The sequence below is a fragment of the Apaloderma vittatum genome, unplaced genomic scaffold (genome assembly GCF_000703405.1).
Source record: "Apaloderma vittatum isolate BGI_N311 unplaced genomic scaffold, ASM70340v1 scaffold22095, whole genome shotgun sequence".
In the NCBI taxonomy this organism is placed as follows: domain Eukaryota; kingdom Metazoa; phylum Chordata; class Aves; order Trogoniformes; family Trogonidae; genus Apaloderma; species Apaloderma vittatum.
This window is the reverse complement of record NW_009719236.1, coordinates 42633-69485: the sequence shown is the minus strand read 5'-3', so window position 1 is coordinate 69485 and position 26853 is coordinate 42633. Positions and strand designations below refer to the sequence as shown.

The following is a 26853-nucleotide window of genomic DNA, read 5'->3' as shown; positions in this document are numbered from 1 at the left end:
TGGTTGTCACCGGGGCACTTCTGACAGATTATGACCATGACTGGGCCAAATAATATGCAGAGCGTGTATCTCAAGCTAAACGCTTACAATGTATTGTTCATTGGCTCTTCACCTTCACGGACAGCCCTATTTTTACAGTGTTCCCACCTTCCCTGCTTAGCCAGAGAATGTGACAAAACAGCTGGCTGCGTATAAGAAAAGGAATCATGAAGAGATGAAGTAGCCCAAGGACACACAACGTGTCGGTGGCAGAGACACTCTGTGCCTTTTCCAGCTTGCACCCAGGCAAGAAAATGACAGAAAGGAAAGAAGTAGCACGTGCAGGAATTGCCCTCGTAGGACCAGGGATGACACGTCCCCTTTGTCCTGAGGGATGCCCGGTCCCCTTGGGAACTCCGTCTGGATTCAGCTTCGTGCTGCTTTTAACCTCCCCGTGACTGTGAGGGCTGGGGGCATTTGTCCTCCCAGAACTCAAGAGGTTAAGTCCTCATGACCTACTCCAAGACCTACCCTCAAATCACTGTGATTAGAGAGGAAAAAAATAAAAATACAAGCCAGGTTGTAGCTGACAAAATGTTTCTAAAACATGAGTTGAGTAGTCTTTGCAAAGAGTACAGGGGGAAAGCCTGCAAGAGCTGAAGATCAGGGCCTTGAAAACCACGGTAGAAGAAGACACCTCAACCTTAAAGGCTGCCTGTTGAAACCTTCAGAGCAGCTACAGCCAGGTCTCAGAGAAAGAAGAGCCTCTAAACCAGTGGTCCTGAAATCAGGGCTCACAAGTCATCCTTCAGCACCGTTCAACAGCCAAAGGAGATAAGGAAGCTACAGTACGAAAGGTTTGAAGTGGCACATATCAGGCACATATTTTGGGGAGATTTGCTGTCAGAAGAACGATCGCTGTGTTTTGCAGAAAGCAAACACCCTGCTTGGCAAGCCGATACTCTCCGTTACGTCAGTACAAGTAAAGAGTGATTCCAGTGAGGCCACGTGGCACAACTCTAGATTTACATCAAAGCAAGAAAGAAGGATCTGGTTCATATGACATGAATATTAAATATATCAAATTGCCAGTTCTGTTCCCACTGAATCAGTAATAAAACTCCTACTTTCTTCTACAGGAGCAAGATAAGACTGTTGAGCAACTCTGAAGTCCTGCATCTCCTGAGTATTGTTTCTGTCAACTAATAATGCTAAATTCTGTAAAACTGGAATAGCCCTTCGGGCACTGATTCAGCCAAGCACTAAAGCACCTGCATTGATTTCAAGAGACAACATGTACTTGTAGGACAGTCTGTGATTTTCTGCTGTGTTAACTCAGGACTGAAGCTATTGTCCCTAAGTTCATAGAGTAACAAGCAACTGAGTTAGTGAGTTTAAAAAAGTCACGTGATTCCTCAGCTGAGTATGATAACAGACCCCACGAGCAGTCTGCGACAGATGTGGGGCACCTGAAGTAAACACTTCTCACTTCCTACGTGCCATGAGATCCCACCTGTACAGGACTGGATCCTTTAACCTCACCTGAAAGACAGCTCTTCCTTTAAGATGTAGTAACTTGACAGCTGGAAACCCTAGGAAGCTTTTTGCCTTTTTCAAGCCTGCCAGCCCGTCTTTCCCACGAGGGACTGGAAACATAGGGGTTCCAACCACTTGGCTGGAAGAAAATACATAACTGCCTCCGAAGCTTGGTTTGGAACGAGTGAAATTTGGGTGTCTCTTTTGCTGCTAGCTGCCAGAGCGTCACCTTACCTCCGTCCAGGAGGAACGGCGTACCGCTCCCACCGGGACCAATGCCACTGCCACTCCATGGGCCACCTGTTAGCGGATGCTGCATAGAGATGTGGCTGGCACCTAGAGGAAGGTGGACGGAATATGAGGGGAGTTCATCGTCACAAACACCAAGAAAAAAAAGAAAAAAAAAAAGAAAAACTGTCCACAATAAGACTTGTTAAAAAAAAATTTGAAAAAAAAATCAAAAGTCAAAACTAAAACTAGAAAAAAAGCCAATGGAATACATAGTCTGGGAGCAAAAGATGTTGGGAAAAAAATCCCATCTATCAGAATGCAAACACCAGGGACTGACTGGATAGGATATTAAAATAATAGGTGCCATAAAAGAGCAATGGGTTGGAGTTTGTGCAACGAACTCCCCATCACTCTTCCAAAATATTTACCCTCTCTCCAGTGAGGCCAATACCTTGCCTTAGGTGTGGTGCAACGCACATGCCCTGGAAGAGCCGGGAGGTAAAGCATGCCAGGAGCAGAGACACTTTCTTTGTACTTACTGCGTGGGCCAGAGCCAGCGCCGGTGTCAAAGTAGGAGAAGAGAGAGTCCAGCTCATCTGGGCAGAAGAGGGAATCTCGACGGAACTTCCTCTCCAGGGTAGCTGCTGTTTTACACAGAGATATTTTGAAATACGTAGTTAATAACATGCAAATGAACAAACGAGACACAGTTCTACAGCTGGAGCTCCACGGGTTGAGCTTGCTCGTCCAACGCACCCCAGATGTGCCCAGCGCCACGCTCGCGCCCACGTGCACCACCCAAATGTTCAGGTTCCCACCTGATGACAGCATGGCTGGTGATGCGCTGCCTGCTTCATGGCGGTACTTTCTACGGGCCGTGGGTGCTTTCGTGGTGCTGTTGTGTCTCTGGCACTTCTTCACACACCAGCGCCGAGGTTTCCGCTCGTTCTCTGTCAGAGTCTCCCCGTTTGGCAGCCTCTTCAGGAATTTCTTCTCCACGTATTTCACTTTGATCCAGGCTTCCTTGTCCTGCCTAAGAGAAGAACAGCATAAAGGTGCGTGCAGGGTCACAGGATTCACCCGAAGCAAACAGCCACGAGGGGACGGAGCTGCTCTGGGCCATTTTATCAACTTAGCTGTGAGTCCTATAAGTCACTGAGGCCTGTATTAAGAAGGGACAGTTTCTCAAACTGTGCGGATGGAGAGCTTTCCAAGGGACTGAGAGGAGCAGCGCGTGTGCTCAGACTCACCTGGAGCTCCCTGATGTTGGTTTCTTAAGCCCCAACTCTTCGCACTGTGCCTCATAGATCTGATTCATGGTGCTGTTCCCCAGCTCACACATCAGCTGCAATACAACAGGGAATGAATGAAATCCCCCCGGTGAGGAGCTACCTCCCCTCTAGCCCAGCCTGCCACCGAGTGAGATTCCCTCCCTGCCATTCAAAGCCAACACTCACCTTCAGTAACTCTGGCTCCCAGGAGTCGAGTGTGAGAGACCGGACCTTGGAGCAGTGAACACCCAGACTCCTATTTATCCAAAGGAAGAAAACTGAAATGCTTACATGCCTCAAAACAGAACTTCTCATGCATTATAAGATGAACAAGATCAATCTAGTTCTTTGTAATTATCTATAGAGATGTAGCTATAGCAGAGAGATTTATGTGCATGCATACACAGATGTACATGCACACAGAGGTGCTGCAGCAAGCAATTATTTTCAGATCTATCCACACAAAAATTATAGCCAGTTATAATTCTGTCTCCGTCGTTTTTCTTCCAGGAGCCTGCAACCCAGCCCTGGCTGGCAGGACAGAGCACGCGTGCACAGGGTACCTGTGGATCCCGGAGCATTCGATGCACAGCAGAATGCCCAGGTTGATACTGGCCCAGCGAGGATCCGGCTGACCGCAGTCACAGCACTGGTCGTTGCCAGCGATGCTCTGCACTCTCTGCAGGATGGTCTCTCCTTTCGCGCTGCGCTCCCGGGAGTCGGTAGCAGAATCGATGCTGCTAGTTGATGGGGAAGCAGTCCGGTCCAGTCTCTGCAGGAAAAAAATAGGTTCCAGGATTCTGCAAAGCACTGTGCAACAAACCAGAGCTTGCAATTGCCGAGCACTGATAGGAAGCATTTCCTGAAGAAGGATAAACTAGAGTTTATTCCCAAGAAGAGAAGGCGTAAATCTCTATTATTGTCAAGAGGCAGCGCTGCACCCCAGCCCTGCTCTGGAAGTGCAGGCAGCGTGCAGACCACTGCCACGCTGCTTGCTCTCATGTTGTCTTGCTTGCACTTGTCCTAGCTAGCGAGCAAGCTCTTCCCAGGGGAATGTAATTCCTAGGGGTACATCAATCCAGAGTGATGGCAAGAAAGCAAAGACGTCAGGACAACATGGATTGAAAGCATTGCCTTTCCTCCAGCCCAGCTTTACAAGTGTGGCTTTGGTTCATGACCAGTTCTTGCCTTTGAGTTAGCACTGACATCAGTTCCCTTGAGGGCAGAGGAATATTTCCAAATGGTCCCCCCACAGTTCAAAAGTCACTGTCAGGGCTGTGAGACCCAGTTGTGGATGTTTCACGACTCCTCACTCACTTCGATATAGTAGCTGTCAGGACTCTCCCGGTACGCAGAGGCAATGCTGGCCTGAACAGCCTGAATCCAGGCCTGACGCAGCTTCTCCGAGTCAGCCTGCAGCATGCAGCTCCTGTGAAGGAAGGAAACGAGTTGGAAAGAGCAAAAGGATGGGGCGCACATTCTGGTCAAAATCATTCCCCTTCGTCCTCAGCAATGGGGGCAGCAACTTGATTTGACAGGCAAAGGACAAAAAATTAATCCTACAAGCTTGCACTGTCAGAGGCGTTCCTTCTTCAAAAGCTTCAGGCAGGTCTGCTGGCTGTTTTAAAAAGCTGACCATGACCAGTTTCACTGTAAGGGTGTTCTGTGATTCTGCAATACTAGCTATGTGTGGCTTAGATCGGGTTTATGCTGATGTCTGACGAACTTCACAGGGGCTCTGGAGAACAGGCAACAGTATCTCCCAGCCCAGGGCAGCATCCGCTCAAATCTAACCTCTTGCAGTTCCATGCACAGTCCAGCTACCATGCAGATGGCCTAGGGAAGCCACCAAACTTACTTGGTAGGTGAGACGACCTCAAAGCAAAACCTCCTCTCTATGTCTTCACACGGCTTGACAGTACAGAGCCGCAGGTCTTCCACCACTACCGTGAGGACGTCCTGAAAGGGCGAGAACAGGCGCTGTGTTGGCTCCCTGAATCCGTGTCATAATCAGGCCTCTCAGAAAACTCCTTCCCAAACCCTGCTGAGCCCAGAAAGAGCAGAGGCAGCCCACCACCAGGTAATTCCAGGGCGACGGGAAGGGGTTATACAGAACCAATCATGGGACAACACGCAGACGAAGCAGCAGGCTTACTGGGGACTTCACCAATTTCCTCTGCTAAACAGGAATATGTAAATCACCACAAACACCACCTGCTACCACTTAGTGCTCAGGAACAGTCTAACTCTGGAGCACAATAATGCCTGAATGAGCTCGCTGTTCCTCTGATCCAATTCCCCACTCCTTCCACCCCACTCCCCCTCCATGGTGAAGAAGTCCCCAGCAAAGCAGGATCCCAGACAAGGTGGCTCATCTGCCCGTGTCACCTGGAGTCGCCTCACTGACCTTTAGCTTCTTCTGGTACACCAGCTGACTGTTCTGTATGGAGAACCACCTCCTGAGGGAACACAGACAGGCAGACATCAGGACAATTGAACAGCAGAGCTACAGAGAGGCAGTTTGCTCTCTGGTGGAGCAGGATATCTCTCCGCTTAATAAGAGTGTAATTTACTCCAAGAAGCTCGAAAGGAATGGCCCAAGAAAAGGCCACACTTCTGCAGCCTTAGGGAATGATTCTTGGCATTGAGATGTTGTGATGGCAAGTGTTCCAGATATGCCAGTGTCTAGCAAGAAGGAAGGAAAGATGGGAAGAAACAAAGGAGTAGGGCAGCCCCACGCTACTGCCTGCAATTTCTGGGCCAGACGCCTCGTGTGTGCACGCTGGCCCTGGTGCAGGTAGGAAATCCAGTGCCTGTGGGACATCTTCACTGGTCAAGGACACACCCTGCCTGTGCCCAGCAGGCACACGTGACATTTTAAGGGGAAGCTGGATTACTTGTACACGCCATGCCAGATGCAGTGTGCCTGCTGCCTCTCCAGGCAGGCTGTTATAAGGCAAGCCAGAAATTCCTTGACACCGTGAAGATTTTTCCACGTGGGAAAAAGAAAAATCCACCTCAGAAAACCCTGCTAACTGGCAGCTCTACAGTGTTGGAGAAAACAATACCAATGAGTTGCACATCTTGCTGTTTATGTAAGCTATACCTGAGCAGAAAGAGTCGCAGAGGCTTGCAGCAAGATGCTATTTAGAGCAGTTATCACATACTCTGTTTGCAAAAGAACTAGGTTCCCTGGGAAAATGAGATGAGACAGGATTCTCTTTCTTTCGCCATTGCCGAAATACGAAACAGATAAAGGACAACAAAAAGACTTGACATGTCTGTGGGGAAGTGGGAAACTACAGGCAACTGGAGGCCATCCCATCTCTGCAGGAGCCCATTTTGACGAGCTGACACGATTCTGCATCATTCTGAGCTGCTGTGACAGTAGCCATCCATGCTCAAGCTGCTCTGCTCTCACACAGCGCTGAGCAGAAAGTCTGTGTCTGAGGTTCTGGTCTCTGCTCCTGGACGCTGGGCTCTGCTGCTCGCCTGGAGCACACGTCCCTGCCTGGTGCTGGCTCCCCACTCGACGTCCTGAAACATGGATTTTGCAGTTCTCTCTGCCTGCCCCCTCCCACTCACACGAGGGGGAGGCACTAGCAGTGAATAACTGAGTGACAGGGAGAAGGTGACAAGTGGGCTGCGGGAGCTGCGAATAGCCAAGATGTGGGTAGATGTGGCTGAGAGTGGGTGGGACTGAGGAGACAGAGACGGCTGCGTGGAGGATACACGCTGGCTTGTAGGAGGATACAGGGAGGATATCTGGGGTTTGGGGGACAGGGAAAACTTGGAACCCTTGACACTAACATGACTTCAGATGCCAGGAAAACCAGAAAGCCCCCGAGGGTCTTGTCGTCTCCAGGCTAAGTGCCCTTTGGAGCAACCCTTGAGCTCATAAGCAGGGGAGTTGCTAGGAGAAGGGAGTTGCCTGGAACTGCTCCTCTCTACCACGAGTCACGCCTTTGACATTAACCTGACACACTTTGGAATAACCTTCTGCTCAGCAAAAACACGCGGTGTCAGGGAAAGCAGCCATGCTGTGGACCGAGGCTACGCTTTGCTTAGGAAACACCAAGGAGAAAATCCTGAGGGGCTGATAAAAACTCAGCTAAGACGTCTTCCCAGCGCGGCAGTTTACGAGCACCGAAATCAAATCCCGTGGTGCGCTGTGCTGTAGCTGCTGTTGCGGTTTCTGGTTCCTCCAAGTTAGAGCTTAGCACTTAACTATCGGGATGAGAGCGCCTGAGAGGTAACAAAATTATATCACCTTTGAATGGAATCTCCTTAGTACTTGGGGGAGTTTCGGAGAGAAGCAATCACTTATCTCACCAATTCAGATCTCTAATAAATTCCAGTCGTTTTTCCACGCACATACAGCTAGTTTCTGTGCATATCATAAACTTCTCACTGAAGCATTAAGTCTAACAGCAGCACATTTCAGCTTCGCTGAGGTGTGTACTTCCAATGTATCCTATAGCCAAGTAAAAGAACTCTTCATATTGTATCATTTCCCTGTCATGTGAGAGTAGGAAATACAGGTCAAAGGCATTGATCTCATGCATTAGAAACTGCCTGGAAGGGTTTGAATCCTTTTGCACAACCCTGTATGAAAGCCATTGACTATCTCAAGGGAAACTAAACGCACAAATATCGAGCGAGATTAATCCATTGCGAACATGAAACCGTTGCTTCCATTTTCCTCTGGCAGCTGCAGAGGCTCCTGGCTAGTGCAGGAGGCTCCCAGTGACCTATCAGCTGAAATATTAATAAATTATTAAGAGCAGGGTCAATGCACAGAAAGCCATTTCTTAGCTCCCCGCAACACAGTTGATGTTTCCACTCTCACATATCCCCCCATCTCCGAGTAGACAGGTTTGGTGCCCATGGCATGTCCTGCTGTGTTAGGGTATTTCCCTTAATTGTTATAAATCTAGAAGTTTCCTAGGGCAAGACGTGAGCTGCACTGTGCCCTGTCTTCTCTGCATGGAATCTGGGCATTCTCCCATTGCAGTAGGTACTCTTTTTTGATTTCTCCTGGCATTTCATACCTTTCTTGCACCACGAAGCCCAGAACTGGACAGATGTGGCCTCAGCAGTGCTGAGTAGAGAGTAAGGATCACCTCCTTCAATGTGCATGCAAAATGCTCCTGAAGGAAAAGTCTCTGTATGCAGAAACTATCAAATCAATCTCATTTTACCCATTTAGTTTTAAACTATTTAGCTCAGAATCCTTCCAGTAGTAACATCTGCTACCCTCTCACTGAAAGTGAAACGTGTTCCTGCACAGGCAGTATTAGCTGTGCTCAGAGTCTTAGTCCCACTGGAACATGAGTCATTACTCACCGATTCCACGTTTTGAAAGCATTGCTAGCTCTCTTGAAGAGGTAGCCTTCCATCACCACTCCGTTTGGGGCATCAACATTGAACTCCACCTTCGAGTCATCATAGGAGAAGTCCTGCAAACGGAAAGAGACTGAGAGTCCAATACGACTGCACTCTCTAGGAGCAAGATGGAGATGAGCCAAATCAAAACATCAAGAAGGGGGACACATCTATGACAAAATCCTAAGGTTCATGCCTTAGTGGGCTGCAGCCTTAAAGAGCAGCCAGAAACCATTCTCATTCCATTAAACTTGCCTATTCCTATGGTTTGCAGGAAATTACTACACATGCTGTACTTCTCCGCTCTGGCAGCTGATAAGGAGAGAGGCAGGTAGCTTATCGTCATGAGAGTTAAAAATTTCCAATATTTGGAGTAGCCCAAAATGGGAAATAAAGCAATTAAGGTGCTTTTCACTGGCCAAGTGAGTTAGCAATGCTGCTGCCACCTCTCTGTTCTGCAAGGGGCCAGGAACAGCACAAATCTCAGCCTTTTCACACAAGGAGAACAAGCACAGTGATTTCTAGAGGGGAAGAGCTCTCAATTCCATTTATATTAGCTACCATCACATGCCATCTCCAGTCTGCGCTCGCCCAATTCTCCACGCTGTGCTACCGGTCAGAGCTGATTTGTCAGGCTTGGCACTGATTCATCAGAGAGATCTCATGGATTCTGACAGCTCGTGAGCAAGACACGGAGCAGAGAGAACAGCAGCTGCTCTCACAGAGCATGGGATCCTTCTCCCTGGGCAATCATCTGCCTCCTTCCCAAGAGAAACTAGGTCATGAAACCTAAACGATTTTCCCTTCTAACCTGGAGAACTAAGGCTCATTGTCTCCTTGCAGGCTGATTCCGCTCTAATGATGTGTTCTACCCACACCTCTCTCTCTCAGGCACAAACATTTCCCCTCATGCTACTTGGTTCAAAGACACAACAGTGCAGTGAAAATAGCCCCATTAAGTTAAGTGCCTTTCGGAGCTCAGCATCCGAAGACCCTTGCGATGGTGTGTCGCTAGGCAACAGGCACTTCACTCTCATTAAGATGAGTTATTTTCATGCTCAGAGATGCAAGCTTGCCTGGGAGGTGTCATAATAATAATACTGATAAAGAAGGAGGAGATATAATGGGACAGGACTGAGTCATTCCTTGGAAAGACAGCATGATGCCCAATTAGACACTAGAAACTGCTGCAAGGCACTCAATTAAGAGACGTCTGCTCAGCCCCAAATTTTCTTGCCATAAGAGGGTGAATCCCATGGGGGTCCTCTTCTGCAGATGTCTTTTATGTGCATATTGCAAACAAAGGCTAGAGGGAATTTTCCTCTAATGCGTAGATATTTGAACGTGTGGTTTTCGTAGAGCTGCTCCAAAGTGACAATTCTTTAAATCTGATGAGAATCTGGACTGTTTTATAATAAATAATGCAAACATCAAAAAGTCTAGACCTTGTTGACAAGTACAGAGCAAGCAAGCGTAGGGCAAAACCCTTCCAAGCACATCTTAAAAATGATCACTTGGTTGTGTTTTGTGGAAAAGGTAAAAATAACGGGGAGGGTCTAAACATAATTGCCTGACTTCTTCAACTGTCCTTATAATTAAGCAGTGTGATGGTAAGAAGGATATATTGCTGATGAGTACAGGAGGAACAGATGGGCCATATACGTCACTGGAGTAAATCCAACTAAAAACCAGTGGAGTCAAGCCAGGTGTGAATTTAACCTCACTGAGTCTGCGTTTTATTACACCTCTCTCCAAACAGAATGGCTAAAGCAGAACAGCTGAAGGCACGTGGAGTTGTTCCTTGCCTTTGAAAGAACTCTAACCTGCACCAAGCCCAGTTTTAGAAAGAGAAAATTATACAGCTAAGATGACATAGAGCCATCTGGGTGATGTCCAAACATAGAAACACACTGTTGGGAAGAATGGCTTGTGTTTGCACGACTTTAAAGATATTTCTCTTCCTCCTTCTCTCCCTGGTTAGGAAACATCCCCAGGCCAAATTGTGCTCATATTTCTGCTGGCATAATTCCTGCACACCCTCACTGCTGTCAAGAGAACCAGTGCAGGGCAGCTGAGGGCAGAATAAGTTGACCAGAGCTGTAAGCTGCATTTGTAAAGTAGATACAAATCAAGGGAGAGATCGGAGGGATAAGGACTGGTCTCTGCCTCTTGTCCCCGGGGCACGCAGCACTGATCCTCAGGGGCACTTTGCTCCAGTGCACTCTGCCTGGAAGCAACGGAAGTCTTTGCTATGAAGTTGTTGAGAGACAAAGTCAGGGAAAGGGGATAGTGGAAAAAAAAATAATCAGAAATTATCCCCTTGATCAGTATCTTTCTCCCTTTCAGCGTCAGGCCAAGGCCGAAAGGGGGTCGCTCGGGTAGCTGAAAGGCACAAACAAGGCAAGTGCAGTTGTGAAACTGCCAGCCCACTAGAGCAAGCCTGAACCATGGATTTAAACATGGATTCCTAGGCACATCATCTTGTTGTAGCCCACACAGGGAACTTTCTTACCACAGCCATTGAAAAGAGACCAAATATCCGGAGAAAGCGTTACTCGAACATCTGTTGAAACCTGATTCCAGGCCAAAGCTAGCTTAGAAACCGAGATCACCTTGCCAACAGTGCTGAAACACCAAGGTAGTGTGTGGCCACAGCTGGATATACACAGACGTGTGACAGTGAATCCCCTTAACGGGCAGACCTGCCCTTCACGTGTCCCCATTCTATTCACTGACACAAAAAGATTTTGATCCTGTTAAATTCTGTGAAATAAGTTGAAGGGTCCTGGCTGATGGACATGGCTGCTGCCAAGCACATCGCCAGCTGTGCCGTCAGCGAGTCTCTGTGACTCTTACAAGGGCTGCAGCACACCTGTCGACTCTCCGATTCTACACAGAACTAGGACATACAAACCTTCCAGCCTTGTAAGCCAAGCCCTTATGTCTGAGAGGTGCTGGTGGAGAAGAAATGTGTCATCCATTTTAAAATATTCCGAGTAACTTCCTTGATTCAAATCTCATCCGTGACAAAGCAGGGTAAAACCGCACACACGCGCTTTATCTTGTCGCCTCTTTTTCCATTTGCTGGTATAGATGAGGTTTTTTTAATGCACGATTTTAATAAACTACCTTTTACCGAATTCTTCCCATGCACATGGAGTAGGGAAGTCTGCTCCCAAATGAGTTTGGACTGATTTACTAAGCCTGCATTTAGCACCTCATTGTCTCTGTAATACGAAAAACGTTTGACACAGAAAAGGCTTCCTAGGATTGGGATGTGAATGGCTTTGGCTAAAGCTGCACGTGCAATCATGCCTAGCGACACGTTGGATCGCACGTTGGTAAAATAAATGGGACGTCTTCCAAAATAAGAAACCAGATCTCTGCCATCATCTGCTTCTCTTTCCTTCACAGACTTTCAGTAAATCACACCAATCTTGTCTCACTGTCCCCTCCCCTTCTCGGTCCTGTCACTCTGAGGTTCACATGAGGCAGCCTGGGAACTGATATTCTTTTAGAAATGACATCACGGTGGTTTCCATGGGAGCGCACTGAATGCTGCTGAAGCAACAATGAAGTAACACATTCCAAGAGGCACATCCACTGGGATGTAAAAAAGGACATTAATGTGGACACTTTCAAACCAGCAAATGAAAAGCAAAAATCCAGCCCGAGTACAAACAGACCCATGAAAGAAGAAAAGAAAAAAAAACAAAACAAACAAAACTATTTGAAGGTTGCCTCCAGCCGGCTCAGTGAAGAACTCCCTTGTCCATCTCCACACAGCACGCACAGACTGCTCGTGCCGCAGAGGCCAGACAAGCTCTTCCAACAGCTCCCATGAAGTCAGCTTTTCATGCAGAGAAAATGGCTGATGAAATTAAACAAACCTCCAGCTTCAGCAAACAGACTTAATATGGAGAGTGAAGATGCCCCTCATCAGTCTGGAATCCTTGAGCAGGGGAGGTCTCTGCCTAAGAGCAGACCCCCTGAAGTAGGGAAGTCTTGACTACAGGTTCATTCCTATCCCGAGAGCACCACACCTGGCTGAGAACAGAGAGAACCTTTCTCTAAAATGCCAAGACTTCCTTAAAATTCTTTACAACACAACCGCTACAGCAATGTCCCTCTCTGAAAAGCTGTAGCTCCCTCAGTGCATCAATTCAACATGGAAATAATTACACTGTCCTTTCGCATACGAAGTTGTGATTTCTACTGATGGAAAACACTAAGAGAATTAGGCAATCGTGACTAGTGAATCACTTCAGCCCCGGTATTCAGAGAAATACATCTTACTGGCAAACCTCCATGTTATTTTATTTTCAATCAACACAATTTAGGAGAAGCGACGAAACACGCCATACGTGCTCTCCCTCATAGAAGACAAAGGCTTTATGTGAAAGTGCCCTCTTTACCTAATTAACCAACGACGCTCAATATTGAACAATAACATTAAGTACACTCTGACAACATTACGTGTACATCCACGCATTGAAAAGAACTTCTGGAGGCGAGTTGAATGCTGTATGCAACTAGTTTGGCTATTTGATTCTAAAGAGAACGTAATTCATGGGAATAATCACATTCCCTAAACATGCACACACGCCCCTTCCACACAAACACCGGTGCATGCACGTTTTGTTCCCTTCTGGTGCCTGAATGTATTTTGCCCTTTATCTGGCTATTTTTACCTCTGTGTATATACTGTGGGCAATCCAAGACCCTCAGAGGCAGATTTTGTTTAGAGGAGGGCTCTCTCACCTACATTCCCGTTCTGTGCAGACGGCTTTCATTCCTTCCAGCCAAATCCCATTTACAGACCTTTTGTTTCTTGAATTTCCTAATGTCAAACAACCTCCCTGCTCTGCAGTTTGCCAGCAGATGATGCACAGATCTCTGTTCCCTGCCCCAGAGCTCTCCCATCCCAGGAACAGAACCAAACGCATTTACTCTCCTGCAGGAATAAAGCCGTTCTTGCTTTTGGGTCACATCAGCAAGCAAGGTCCTACAAGCACAATCCTTGCTCCCCCAGGGAAAAGCACCCTCTAAACTTCCTCTCCCAGTTAAAGCAACCCTGCAGGAGTCTCCTTACCAGAAGGTATTCCAGCCTGCCGAAGATCTTCATGATGCCAGCTGCAAGGGAGGTTTGGCTGCTCTTGTCTAGAGAGCAGGGAGCAGCTCTGCGTCCGCCCTCTCTCTGATCGCTCTCTAGAGCAGCATCTCTGCTAAGCACCGTGGGCTGGCAGGGAAGGAGGGATTTCTTTTTCAGTCCCTTCGCCTTCACCCCTCCTACTTCTTTTTGGGGAAGCTCTGAGCTCTGCCGTTGGCTCCTGTCAAACTGAGGGGCACTGGGGGAAGGAAGCCTGCTGGCCTCTGGGGACCACCTGCTCACCCCCTCCCCGAGCCTCCTATTCACAGTCAATCAGCTTAGAGCAAGGGCTAATTACCATACAGCTGCCAGGGAGGCACAAGGGAGTGGGAGAAGCCAGGCAACACAGAGCAAAGTTGACAAGAACATGCTCACCAAATGCCTCCCTGACCTTAACAGAGCCAGGCTTGTCCCCTTTTAGTGGGGTCTGCTTCCCCCAAGCACTCCTGGGCCAGTAATTCCAGCCCTGCTCCAGCAGGACCACAGGAATCAGGGTGCTGAGGTGCCATATGGCCCCTGGTTTATTATCTACCAGCTGGACTAAATGAGGCAGAGAGCTCTGCCTTGGCACTCTGTCCTCCCTTGCCCTGCACACAGGCAACAGAATCACAACTGCTTTCCACCCAGCTCCGGACCAGGGAATAAGTACGAGGCTGCAAAGGAGCTTTTAAACAGTCCTCCAAGATTTTTCTCCTAAGCAGTCCAACCTGCAGCACGCCCCGTGTGACTCTGAAGCAACCGAGCCCCCACAAAAACACACAAACTCATTATGTGCGTGGTTTAAGACAGTTTAGTTCAACGCACGACAAGTGTGGGAAGCCACAGGACTGTCTCCTCAGCCTTCACAGAAACGTGTTCCTCACCGCAGTCCTCGCACACGCGTCCCACACACAGGCAGGAGAAAGGCAGCCCCAGCCTGAAGCTCTCCTCTCTCTTTGCATAACAGGAGGAGAACTCAAATACTTACTGTTCCCCATAAAAATGGAGATTCTTCCTTTTCCCCTTCTGATTTTACTAGGAGCCCTTTTTGTATAAATGAGCACTATTTTCAGATTAAAGGTGAAGCTGCAAATGGAGCTCTTTAAGGCTTTGGAGCTAGAAAGGCAGAGAAGGCAGCAGCTGAAATGACAGTTTGACATGAGAGCTGCCCCAGGAATCTGCCCCAAAGCTGGGAGATGTTCTGTGAGAGAAGACGGGGAAAGGGTTACATAGGAAAAGGCACTTGAATTCCAGTATCAAAGAAAACAGACAAGATTTGTGCTGATTTTTTCTCTCCTACCATATTAATTAAAACAATGATGAATCAAAATGCCACAGTCCACTTCCTGATGAACTTGGCTGCTCTCCACATCCCACAAAGCTGCCCAAAGACAATTCAATGAGCAAGGTTCTGTCTTCAGAATCCACACAGCTCCCCCACCCCAAGAACACTTCAAAGATGCATTACTTCAGCTGGATTCCCTCCCGTTCTGTCACGCCTTAGCAGGTTGTGTTAACACCGTGTTGAGGTTCAAAAGGATGCTTCTGCCACTCCTCTCTAATTAAGTGCAACTAAATCTCCCAATTTTTCAAGAGACCAGAGGGTATTCTGGGCTCAGCACAAAGACATTCAAACGCATGCTGCGCTCCCTTCGGAGATGGCGAGACGCTCACCAGATTGCCGAGTGCCATGCTCCGTTGCAAAGGGAGGGGCAACGCTGACTCAGAGTAGCTGAAAAGCAGCTTCATAAACATTTCCAGGCAGGAAGCTTTAAATCCTAAACTGCAGCAGGGATGCTGAGCTCGCTTACAAGCTTATGCACACAGAGAGACACAGCGCTATGCAGATGTATCCTGACAAAGAGCAATTGCTCCTTCTCCCTCTTGGAACGTGACCTCTGCTTCATTCCTTGCTGCTCCAGTCAGAGACGCCACATAAAGAGATTTAACTGAAATGCACCAAGCTAGAGAGATTTTCCATGTTCTATCGAGTGAAGTCATCGCTTCAGCAGAGTCCCAAGGGAACTGAGAGTTCACAAATGGGTTTACCCCTCCCTCAGAACACTTAACCAAAGGGAGCATCTGCACAGGTCGCCTCATGCAGAATGTCCGTCATTATCTTTCAAATCTGATTACATTTCCATTTCATGGGTTACAACATTTTTGAGAGAGAGCATTAGAAAGAAAACGATGGCCACCAAGGTTCCTCCTGTTGACAAGTATTGATCCGCACAAGTGCCTGCCAGATATGGACTCCTTAGTGATTCCTACTCAGGGCTTGGCTCATGAGCAGCTACTCCTCAGGGCTCTCTGATCACAAGAGTGTGTGTAAGTGTGTATGTATGTTGAAAGTCCACCAACACTCTGTCGTGGACCTGTGCAGCCAATTCACCTCCCACCAGACCCATGGTCCTCAAATGCCACCCAAGTACTGCTGCCACTGCCATACTGACCGCCATACAGAGCAGAGGGAACTGAAATCTTATTTAGAATAGCACTGAAAACAACTTTGATGGGGATGAAACCAAACTCACTTGAAACTGGGCTTTAAAAGTACTTCTTGTGGTCAGGTTATAGCAATAATCCTATAGCAAGGTTTCTTTGGTTTGCTCACAAGGGCAGGACTTAGTAAATATCCACAGCAGCAAAGCGCTAATTCTGAGCAATGAAGATGCCAGAAGAAGGAAAATACGTGTGGGTACTCACCTGCAGGAGGGTCTGCAGAGGCAGGTCAGCAATCCACGAAGAAGAGAAAGAAAAGGAAAAAAAACCAATTAGTTGATGTTTCTACAAGTTTCAGATTTGGAATCATTTCCAGATGAACAGTCTGGAAAATGAGAGCCCACATTAACCAAAGATGCCTCCCTACCGAAGGCTCAGACTTATTTTGACAATAAATTCTATTAACTTGTCAGTTCATGGTGGTTTCCCCCAATTACAGCAGGCGAGAGCGCACACACAGAGTGAGTTACCACAGCTCAGCTGAACACAGCTTGCTCAGCCCTGGCAGCTCCACTGCTTGGGTCCCCACGGACCTTTCCAAGGTTACACTGCTCATGGATGTAGCCAGGTCCTGTCCCAGGAGCTAAGCAAGAATTATCTGAACTGCAGTTTGGAGCAGATTTGCATGAAAGAAGTTTACAGCACACTCCTCTCTCAACAGCAGCATAGAGTCCTGCACTCTCTCCCCTGCGACCCATTAACATCCCTTTGCCGCAGTGTGAGCTCCCCATGAATGAAGAAAAGGCCCTCCAGCAAGTCCTGTCGGTGGGTACCAAAGGAGCGCATCCGCTCATTTGTCTGCCGGATGATTTAACAGGGACTCTGGCCATCTGCTTGGGCTGGGCACTCGGGCACGCTGCCATCCCGCTGCCTCACCACGGGGCAGGCAGTGAGAGGGAGAGAGAAGTGTCAGAAGGCACACGCTAATATTGCAGTAGCCAGAGATCATTGGGCTTGCCAGATGAAAGCTAGCTTGCTCAGCCAGAGGAAGGATGCAAGGCTGGGGGAGAGGAGGAGAAAAAGAAAAGGGTGGCAGAGAAGTGCTCTAATCATCCCCCCAAAGCAGCTCCACTATGGAGATGATTACAGACAACTGCATCCACTCCCCTATCTTAGAGGTGTTTGCAGAACATGAGCGTTTAAATCTTCCCACATCCCCCATATCAAATAAGAAGACTTGCTCAGAGGTAGAGCAGGTCAGTGGCAGAGCTGGAAAAACAGTCCAGGTGCCCTGACCCCTGGGGTCCTTCCTTGTGTACTCCGATGCATCAGCAGCTGAACGCCCCGCGTTTGATCAGGCCTGCCTGCCAGCTAGACCCGCCAACATCAAGGTTATTACTCTCATCTCAGTGACTTTTGCTGCAACTGCTCCACGCTGTGAAGGACTAACCCATCAAGGCCCCTCATCAGATGGCAATTACCACTGTGATCCCGAGAGGTGCTGCTTGCCCCAAGCTGCAGCCCCAGGACTCACCCTCTGCTGTATCAGCGCATGCTTGTGCTCCATTTCCCTCTTCTCCACTGCAGAATCAATCACCAGCTGGTCCAGCTAAAGGCAGGAAGGAGAACACCAAGTCTAAAGTCATGAAGGAGGTTTATGAGCCACTGTCCATCTCTGCTGCCCTGCTCTGGGGTTACACCAGCTCTATGTAACATCTAAGTCCCCACAAGCGGGGAAGAGGGCTGTGTTTGGGTGTGCACTGAAAGTAACCATAGCTGTTGGCTCTCAACCCCATAGCTCATCCAACAGGCATGATGCTCTGACCACTCCCTGATTACCAAGGGTGGTAGCTACATAGGAAAGAGGATGTCCTTTCAGGGTGAAGGGATGCAAATGGGCAGATTGAGTCAACCATATTCCCTGTGCCCTCACCTCTGTGGCTAGTTTCTTCATGTAGGGATCCAGTTCATGGAGAAGACTGTAGCCCTGCTGGAAAAAGGTGTACTGGGCATGCATGAAGGACAGCATCTGGGGAGGAAAACAACAGCAAGGTCAGAAGAGGTTCTGGGATGAAGTGAGTGTGAAAAGTCCTTAGACTTTATTACCCACAAACAAGTCTCTTGAAGGTCTGACCCCTTCCCTTCCCAAAGCAACAGATCCATCAGATGCCTCTCCCTCTTCTTTCTTCCTCTCACCAATCCTTCCACACTGTCAGGTACCCCCCGTTGTGACCATAAAGCAGTAAAAGCAATGTCCCTCTCCCCTTAAAGTCCCCTCTAGTCCCAGCCTGTGGAGTATCCTGCTGGTCCTTCATTCTCCCCTCCTGTCAGCATACCCGCAGCCCCCAGAGCAGTCCCAGACAGTATCTCCACGGCAGACCAAGGAGTCAACCTGAAATGACTCACTGAGTCACTGAGAGCAGCCACAGAAAACACAGAGAGCCCTTACCGCATCCAGTATTTCAAACTTCTTCTTGGCCTGCAGGACGTTGATCTGTGAAAGAAGCAAGGTCAGACTATCAGCAGCATTAAGCAGTCTAGCATGGAGATCTGCGTAGGAACAACTTGCTGCAATACCCCTAGCAGCAAACCAGAAACTGTTCAAGGACGGTTCCAGAAAGTAAGTTTCTGAAAGACAGTTCTGGCGAGTTCCAGGTGGAATAAAAAGCAAAACAGCATAGATGCATGTTTTGATCTGGGATGCTACAGAGGATCTCCTGTGGATCTCCTGTGCCAGCCCTGATGTGCCTGGAGACACATATGGATAAATCCTAAGGCTGAATTTGTCTGCTTAATACACCCACTGTCTGAAAGGATAGACCTGACATGAAGCCTGTGAACGATTCAAAGGATCCCTCTTGAACCCAGATGTAAGACCCTACGTGCCCCTCTGATCCCTCAACTCCGTCATTCCCTACAGTAGATTATTCAGCAATTTGCCTGCGATGTCTTGCTCTGTACTGGGACACCCAGCTGGAGCCGGGGGCACAGACACCAACCTGCAACACATAGTCTAGGGCCAGATGCCGAAAACACTTTCTGGTTATGGTCAAGGTGCCCGTTGCCTCCTCCACTTCATGGGGCTTGTGCCGGGGTGCCTGGGCGTTCTTCACCAGAGAAATCTCCATGTCCTCTCGCACCTTGTCAAACTGCTTCTTAGTTTCTTTGAATTTCCGGACATCACTGGAACCCACAGAAGATGAGAATCATTGATACGAGGCAGCCAGAATAGTGCTGAGGTCAGCAGAGTAGAGAGAGGTACAACCAGGTACATTATGATCCTGCTCCAGATGCCATTGGGATCCTAACCCACCCCACCAAGCTCCACCATGTCCAGCTGGACTGACTCCACATTAACTGCAGACAGACTTTCTTTAGAGCCTGTTGGCAAGGAAAGATATTAGACCTTACGTAGTGCCTTCAAAGCCTTAAGGAAATTCTCTGAGAACAGCATCCAGAAAACCAGGCCAGATGGCACCCCGTCCTAAAGATAGTCCCACAATTGCTCTGAGAATAAGTAGTGAGAGGAACATTTTAGAATCTACCTGTGAAAACACATTCTTTATATTTCTCTTTGTGAAAAAAACTAAAAAAAGCTACTTTTCAAATCCAGGACAGGGCATTCAACTAGGGCAGCCAGGCCATTCATGTGCTCCTCTAGCTGATTCTGCCCGTCTGACTGTAAAATCCAAACCTTTGACTATACCACTCCCCTTACATAATAGGAACAGTTATTAACATTTGCTTTCAGAAACACATTAATCACAATACGAACTTGCAAAGTTTTATTTATACTTAGAGACCTCACGTGGGATCAGGGGGTCTGCTTTGCGGGAGGCTATAAAGACATAACACGCAGGATTTTTGAGTTTGTATGGCTGGTTTGTTGTGGGTTTTTTTTTAATTAACTAGCAGGTATTATTCAAGCATTATTGTGCACGACCACAAAGAAGAGAGGACAGTAATTCCTGAAGATCAGCTCTTACAGGTGGCCCTGGCTCCTCAAGAGTTTGAAAGCAGCAATGCTGATCTACAGCAGCTGTAACACAATTATTTTCTGTCCGGGGGAGCTCTGTTTATGTCAATTATAAAGTGTTATCACTTCAAATAGTAAAAAACTATTAGTAAATAAGTAGCTTCCACTTATTCTTTGCCCTAGGGAAGAAAAAGAGCCTCAGTTAAACACGACAGTCAGACAGTAAATGCTGAACTCTGCCCTTTGGCAAACTGTTTGAAGTTGCATATACTTATGTGTGGATCAGCCTCTGGTCAAAAAAATCTACCAGGTACAGTGAGGAATAATGAACACAGAGGTGACTGGATCACTGTTCTGGTGGTTGCTGCTTCTTCACATCCCCACCAGTGCTCAGGGCTGCTGAGGCACAGGGCCGTGTAGCTCCATTCACAGGAAATAACAGGGTCACTTTTTACATTTTAGGGTCACTTGCAAAGGGCTGTGGGGATTTTACATAGTTTTTGATCCAACTATGCAGAGAACGGCTTCCTCACCTGCACGTATCTCCAGTGGAAACGAGCAGGAGTTTGGGGGCACGTGTTGCTTCTGGAGATCCTTGGGTAGCTCGAAGCCAGACTGCAGCCTCAAGAGCAAGCTAGTCAAACCCTCCCACCCAGCAAGGTCTGGTCACCAAAACTAGAACTGAGGCAGGCACAGAGCATTTGGCTACTGACAGCGTGAGCAGGGCAAGCTGACCTCTCCTGTATGTACCACATAAATAAACCAGGCAAAGATCTTCATGGCCAGGGGACACGGAGGAAGGTTAGAGGGTAGATGTTGCCCTCTCAAATACGTTTGAACGGCCATGCGAGGGCACAGTTCCCGTCATTCCTCTGTTCCCATCCTCAGCTAGGAAGGGGCAGGTGGATTACTCAGAATGGTCTCAAGTGTAAAACTTATTTTCCAACCAAAAGGCAGGAGCAATGCAAATATCAAAGCGCCAGGGCCTGTAAGTGCAGAGGTTGAGCAAAAAAAATAAGTTGCAGAGACGTTGAAACAATGACAGACCCAAAATGGAGGTGAAATTCCCCTTTCTGACTGCCAGCCTTAAGCAGATCAAATCTGAGCTCATCAGAGAAATGATTACAGAGAAAGCTGGGGTAGGGGGAGTGCTAGGCAAGAAGATGGGGATGAGGAATGAGGGGGGGTCGGCTAGGGACCCTGTCCCTCCATCAAACCAGGCAGCTGCTGAGGGATTCTCAGTCAATTAGCAGTTCCCATGGCAACCAGCTCCTGCTTAGCTGGAGCCCTCAGTTGCCTCTCTGACCTATATTCAGCTGACTTGGGATCCCACGCTGCACCATGCACTGCCCTGGGGAAAAGAGGCACTCGGAGGAAACGTGCCGGTGCAGCAATGGCAGGGACAGCGTGCCGAGAGCCTCCATCGAAAGGCAACAGCAGCAGCCGTCACACAAACCAGATCCTCTCCCCTGCCCTTTGGTGCCTCTTCTGCCCCGAGCTCCAGGCTGCCGTCCTGTTTCCAGCGCACGCAGGGCAGGCACAACGGAAGTTCGAGAGGCCAAAGACCAAACTGATAAGACAAGTACTCACTCTTTCACAAAATTGTGCAGCTGCTGCCGGACTGACCTCTGAGCCTGGTCAAATAGGATCTGAAAGAAAAGAGAGGGAATATGAAATATTTTTGCAACATGCAAACACTGAGGAATCAGAAAACCATGAATGCTCTTTTAGAAGCTTCAGTGTGAGGGATTCAGAGGTAGTGGTTCCATTACTTGCTGGCTGTCATAGCAGATAATAACTTTTTACTGTAGCGGCAACACTCCCTTACAAGTGCAGAATTCCTGCACTGCAGGATCCACAGCCTGTGCCAGGGCTCCGAATATCACAGAGAGACCGGTGCCACCAACACGCTTTCATAAGAGGAGCGTTTGCAGGAGCAGCTGTCCTCATAGTCCCCGTTTTGGTCTCTCCTTCCCGAGCCTCGAATTTCTCATTTTGCCAGAGGAGGGCACTGTCCCCTCAGCACTGCAGCACTTAGGGACGGGGACAACAATCCCTCAAGGTCCAGCACAGCTGGCCACATGCTGACCAGCACGGGTGACAGCTCCAAGCGTCCAGCAGAAAGAGAGAATTAGTTCTAATGAGGCTTAAACTTTACTCTCCTCTCTGTCCCTCACAAAAAGCCTGGTCCCAAGCCCATTACTTTACACCCCCTGCCCATCTCTTCTCCATCTGCCTTGAAGAGACATTCTGCCCCTACTCTCTGCTAGGTGCAGCTCCCTCCCATCCACCTCTGGCGGGCAGGAGTACCAATAATTCTATATTTCAGACGCACATGGGGATGACACAGCGCTTTTGGCTAATTGGGACCAGATGGGCAGAGGCTCCCAGACCACGCAGCGACTGCTGCGGGAAGCACACACCACCCCGGGGTTACAGAGAAAAGCCAACGCCCACACCGCAGCGACAGCGGGCCCCCAAGAAGGGACAGGGACCCCGTTTCACTCCACCATCAGGAACACGAGGCCGGGGCACTGGCCCAAAACTTAGTGATGCCCTGAAATATCACAGTGCAGGGTCTGGCATCACAACAGCTGTTTGACACGAGTAACCCTGGTTCATTTGCTCCCATTTAACACCATGTCCTGAGCAGCCAGTTTAACCCAAAGAGGTCCTGGAACACACCGTGGTAACCGTGTCTGCCCTCCTGAGCGTGCTGTTACCAGGAGCAGCATTTGGCCTCGCTTTCGCTCCCGCAATGACCAAAACCCTTTCAGGGGCTGCTGCCCGAGCCCACAGAGTGTGAGGGACGGTTCTTCACCAGGGAGCAGGGAGGCTGACAAAGGGCATTGTCCCCTCTTCAGCAAGACAAGGGGAGAAAGAAAGATGAGAAAGCTCACGGGTCGAGATAAACGCAGGGAGATCACTCACCAGTTACCATCACAGGCGAAGCAGACTTTGCTGGGCGAAGACTAATTAATTGCTAATTAAAAATAGAAGACAGCGAAATACAAGAACAAAACTAAAAGCCCTCCCCGCACTGCAGTGTGATGGGCATTCCCAGCCGAAGCAGTTCTCTGACCATGACAGATTTGGGCAGGCACCTTGGAGATCTGAGTTGTGACACACACCCTGAGGCGCTCTCGAGATTTAACCTTCTCAGGCCCCGTGGAAGCTACCAGCAAACCCACTCTGGTCCGTTCCTGACCCTTCCTTCCAGCGCCAACAGCCTCATACAGACACAGACGTCCTCCCTACCCAACACCTCTCACTAGGAGATAAGCGAGTCCTGCTTTTGACACCAGCCAGGTGTGTTGCGCCAAGCACAGCGCGAAGCTCTCGGTGCAGAAGCAGCAGCGTTGGCTGGAGAGCCTCAAACACATTCATTACATGTATTGCTGCAGCCAAGGACAAAGCAAGAAACATGCCAGGACTAGCTGAGTATAAACAGCCATGAGCAGCCTCTAAATATGAACAGATGCAAAGCAAAGGGGAAAGAAAGAAAACCCCAAGACCACCCAGCTTTGTGTTTTTACCAGTGTAAATTATTTACTGCTCTTGGCATCCATTCGCCCTCTCCAGCGGCACTCCAAGAGGCACTGGCCTGCAACTTTTCCCATGAAGCAGCTTCCCTGAGTGATGTTTGGCCATTGACAACGCTTCCCTCCACTCATGATACCACACAGGGGTAGGCAAGTACTCTGGAACAGTCCAGGGTCGAGAAAAATCAAATAACACAGCTAAGGAACCGGGCTTCCTCAGCTTGGCAAACAGCAAATCCAAGCTACACAAAGACTGCTCCCTGCTCTGTGACAAACAGATACCACACTAGGCAGTGCTAGTGTGGGGCACCTACACCCTCCTTACCACCCCTGCCTGGAAGAAATCAGCTCCTAGCTGGTGCCCTAGGGTTCTGCATTGAAAGAAGTGAGCAAAAATCCACTGAGCGTGGTAATTAACATGCCTCTCCTGCCAGCAGCATCTCTGCTGAGAAGCATCCTACGATACCAGCATTACTTTCATTGCTTCTTCATTAATTCTGCCAGGCAAGATCACCAGGGGAATATTTTCAAGCGGATCCTCCATTCAATTTTCAACACAAAATAAATAGAGTTTTAAGAGCTAGCGTTTCAAATATAAAATCATCCCTTGGCCTTCTCTCCTTTCCCAGACATACTTGGAACAAATCATTCGTTTTAAGGTTTTCCAGACCAAATATCACCCCACCCTCTCTCTTAGCTTCCACCAGGACATGAGAAGCCCAGTCTGTGACTCACGCACATCTGTGACCGAGGAGGCTCAGCATGAAAGAAGGGAGTTAACACAGCTCGCGCCCAACAGCAGCTACAAGCTAGATCCATTTCACTTTCCCAGCATGGGCTTCTGAGGCAACGGGACAAATCCAAACCTGTGTTTGACAGGAGGCTTAAGAATTTCATGCCCCCCCAAAAACAAAAGCAAGTTCAGCAGTCCAGAAAGCTATTCCTGGAACTGCAAGCCTAAAAATCAAGATACGAGCCATCAGAGATGCAAAGGGATGCCATTGCTACAGCACTCTCGCACAACTCCCTGCAGAGCTTTCAAGAGAAGAGGAGATCCCACCAGGCTGTGAAGCAAAGCAGAAGCTAAAAAGAACCGAGACTGCCTGGCTGTGAACTGCTTCTCTCAGCACTTACATGCATGAAGTTCAGAAGTAGGCCATCACAGCTGCACGTGGGGACAGCACTCGAGTAGAGATTAAAGGCAGGCAGCAGCCTTTCAGGTGGGAATTTGTCAGAGAACAGCAGAGACCTTTGAACTAGGAGCTGAGGGGGATAATGCAGCCAAGGCTCCAGCACGTCACACCAAGAAAGCAGGGCAGGGCCAGAGACAGTGGCCAGGTTCAAGCAAGCACCAGTATCATCAGGTAAGTTTGTGATGATGAGGCAGGTCTGAGGAAGTCAGTTCAGGGTCAGGCCCAGACACTGCCAGGCAGATCCGTGGTGATGAGGATCCAGCATCAAGCTGGAAAAAAAATCAGTCTGTAAGCTGGGATCATGAACGTCCATAGCTGGGTATGGCTGTAGCTGAGCTGGAGACCTGTGCTCCTAAAGCACAGCCCAAACCAACACCAAAGGCTCCAGGCAGAGCTTAAAAGGAGTGCCCGGCCCAGGGGTGGAGGGTGTGGGTGGAGGCACCCGGTGAAGCTGGTCAGGGCCATTAAGGTCTATTAGTGAGATGAGATCAAGATCACCACAGCAAATCAGCCATTCTGCAACAACCGCCCGGGCTGATGAGATGGAGGGTGTGGAGCTTCCTCTGCAGCTGCCTGACACAGGGACAGAGGCAGCTCTGCTGTCTCCAGCTCTGCCAATTCACCACCCCAGCCGCAGCAGTCGTGAGCAGGATGAGACATCTTCGCGCCGATCTCCCTCACAGCCGGTCCGGTGGCTTCCTTCCCACTGACATCCCCTGAAAGAGTCTGGGGACTGGTTTATGTTGCATTTAAACGAGGGTTGGTTGTCTGGTAGCCTGGGAATCAACTTTTCCCCGCTCTTGGGGATCATGTCCCATCAGCAGCCTCCCAAACCGGAGGCACTGCCGTGAGAGAGGCTGGTCAGGTACAGGGCTGCCCAGACACGATCCTCTCAGCTATCTCTGAGCATCTGCTGGGGAACAAAAGGGCCTACCCGGCCTGCAGAAGCTGAACATCCATGATCTTTATGTCAGCCTTCCTGTCAAGGCAGCCCAGCTGCCCGAAGACGGCCCGTTTTGCTGATGAGCTCCTTCTCAAACACACTGCTGTTAGGATTTTGGCAGCCTGGCCTGGCCTCGCCATCTCTTCCCTTCAACCATCCATCCTACTGCAGAGTTGTAAAGAGGTTTTCCAAGACCTGGGTGCTTACTTGTTCTATGGCATGTCATAGATGAGGTCAAGGTGTGCCTGTCAGAGCTTTGGAAAGAGCATGTAAATACCACTACAGCTGCTCAAATAACAGAATAAAACTCCACAATGACAGCATATGTACAGTTTTCCCTGTTTTCATATCCCTACAGTTTATTTCACTTTCATTGCTGCTTGTATCAGCTGAATAAAACAACGTAAGGGGCAGGAGGGCCAGGCAGAATTCCAGCACCCTTTATTTGACAGAAGATGCTTAAATGATTTGTATTCCTGTCTGGCTATACGATTTGGTCTTGAGCAATGGCCCACCAGATAAATGCCACCCACAAACAGCATTTCGTCTGTGATGCTTTTGTAATACAGTTCATTTGAGGCTTTGTGCTCTGGACTACTTCTGTTACACATGTTGGATGTCAACACTGTCTAAGCCTAATTTCTGAACCAAGCTGAAGTTCAGTGTCTTTCACAAAAAGCTCGAGAGCTCCAGTTTGTGCTTAGGTCAAAGGATATTTGTCCTTGCCCCTTATACATTATTGAAGCTGATTCTCACCTCTAACTAGAAAGCAGACATCCTAGGATATTCTAAGAACTGACAAAAGCCCAGTCTTTCTGAAACCCAGAATGCAGCACCAAGCTTGTGTTAACTGCAAGACTGGTACCAAAGTCCAAGGGCAGCAGCTCACTGAAGTCCTTTGGACTCGTAGAACATCACTGCGCTAGGACACAGTGGCAAAAACTTTAACGCCAAGAGATGACAGAAAGCACCTCCCCTGCCAGATGGTAATTCTGCACCCACAAATGATACCCTTTACTGCGGCAGCTGGATGCACAGGGACCCTTCCCAAGCGCTGTCAGCAAGCGCAGGTGATGCACCCAGCCCTGTGGAGGACAGGCAGCTTGGAAGCACTCTCCACTTTTCCCTTCCTTCCCCCTGACCTCCACCACTACCCTCCACCCACGACATCTGCCATCTGCCTCCCTGACTCATCACAGCTTGGGTGGCTTTTCTTCTTGTCAGCAG

General features: G+C 48.8%; 1 protein-coding gene across 1 annotated transcript in view; it reads right to left on the bottom strand.

The window, feature by feature from the left end:
* ACAP3 (ArfGAP with coiled-coil, ankyrin repeat and PH domains 3) overlaps nt 1-26853 on the bottom strand; it is a 37226-nt gene that overhangs the window by 2309 nt on the left and 8064 nt on the right. Inside the window, 16 exon segments of the mRNA XM_009870555.1 lie at nt 1750-1851; nt 2286-2390; nt 2565-2779; nt 2997-3091; nt 3204-3273; nt 3581-3789; nt 4335-4446; nt 4876-4976; nt 5425-5476; nt 8364-8476; nt 16237-16248; nt 17507-17581; nt 17906-18001; nt 18422-18466; nt 18972-19155; nt 21539-21597. Coding sequence (XP_009868857.1) covers nt 1750-1851; nt 2286-2390; nt 2565-2779; nt 2997-3091; nt 3204-3273; nt 3581-3789; nt 4335-4446; nt 4876-4976; nt 5425-5476; nt 8364-8476; nt 16237-16248; nt 17507-17581; nt 17906-18001; nt 18422-18466; nt 18972-19155; nt 21539-21597 — 1645 coding nt within the window.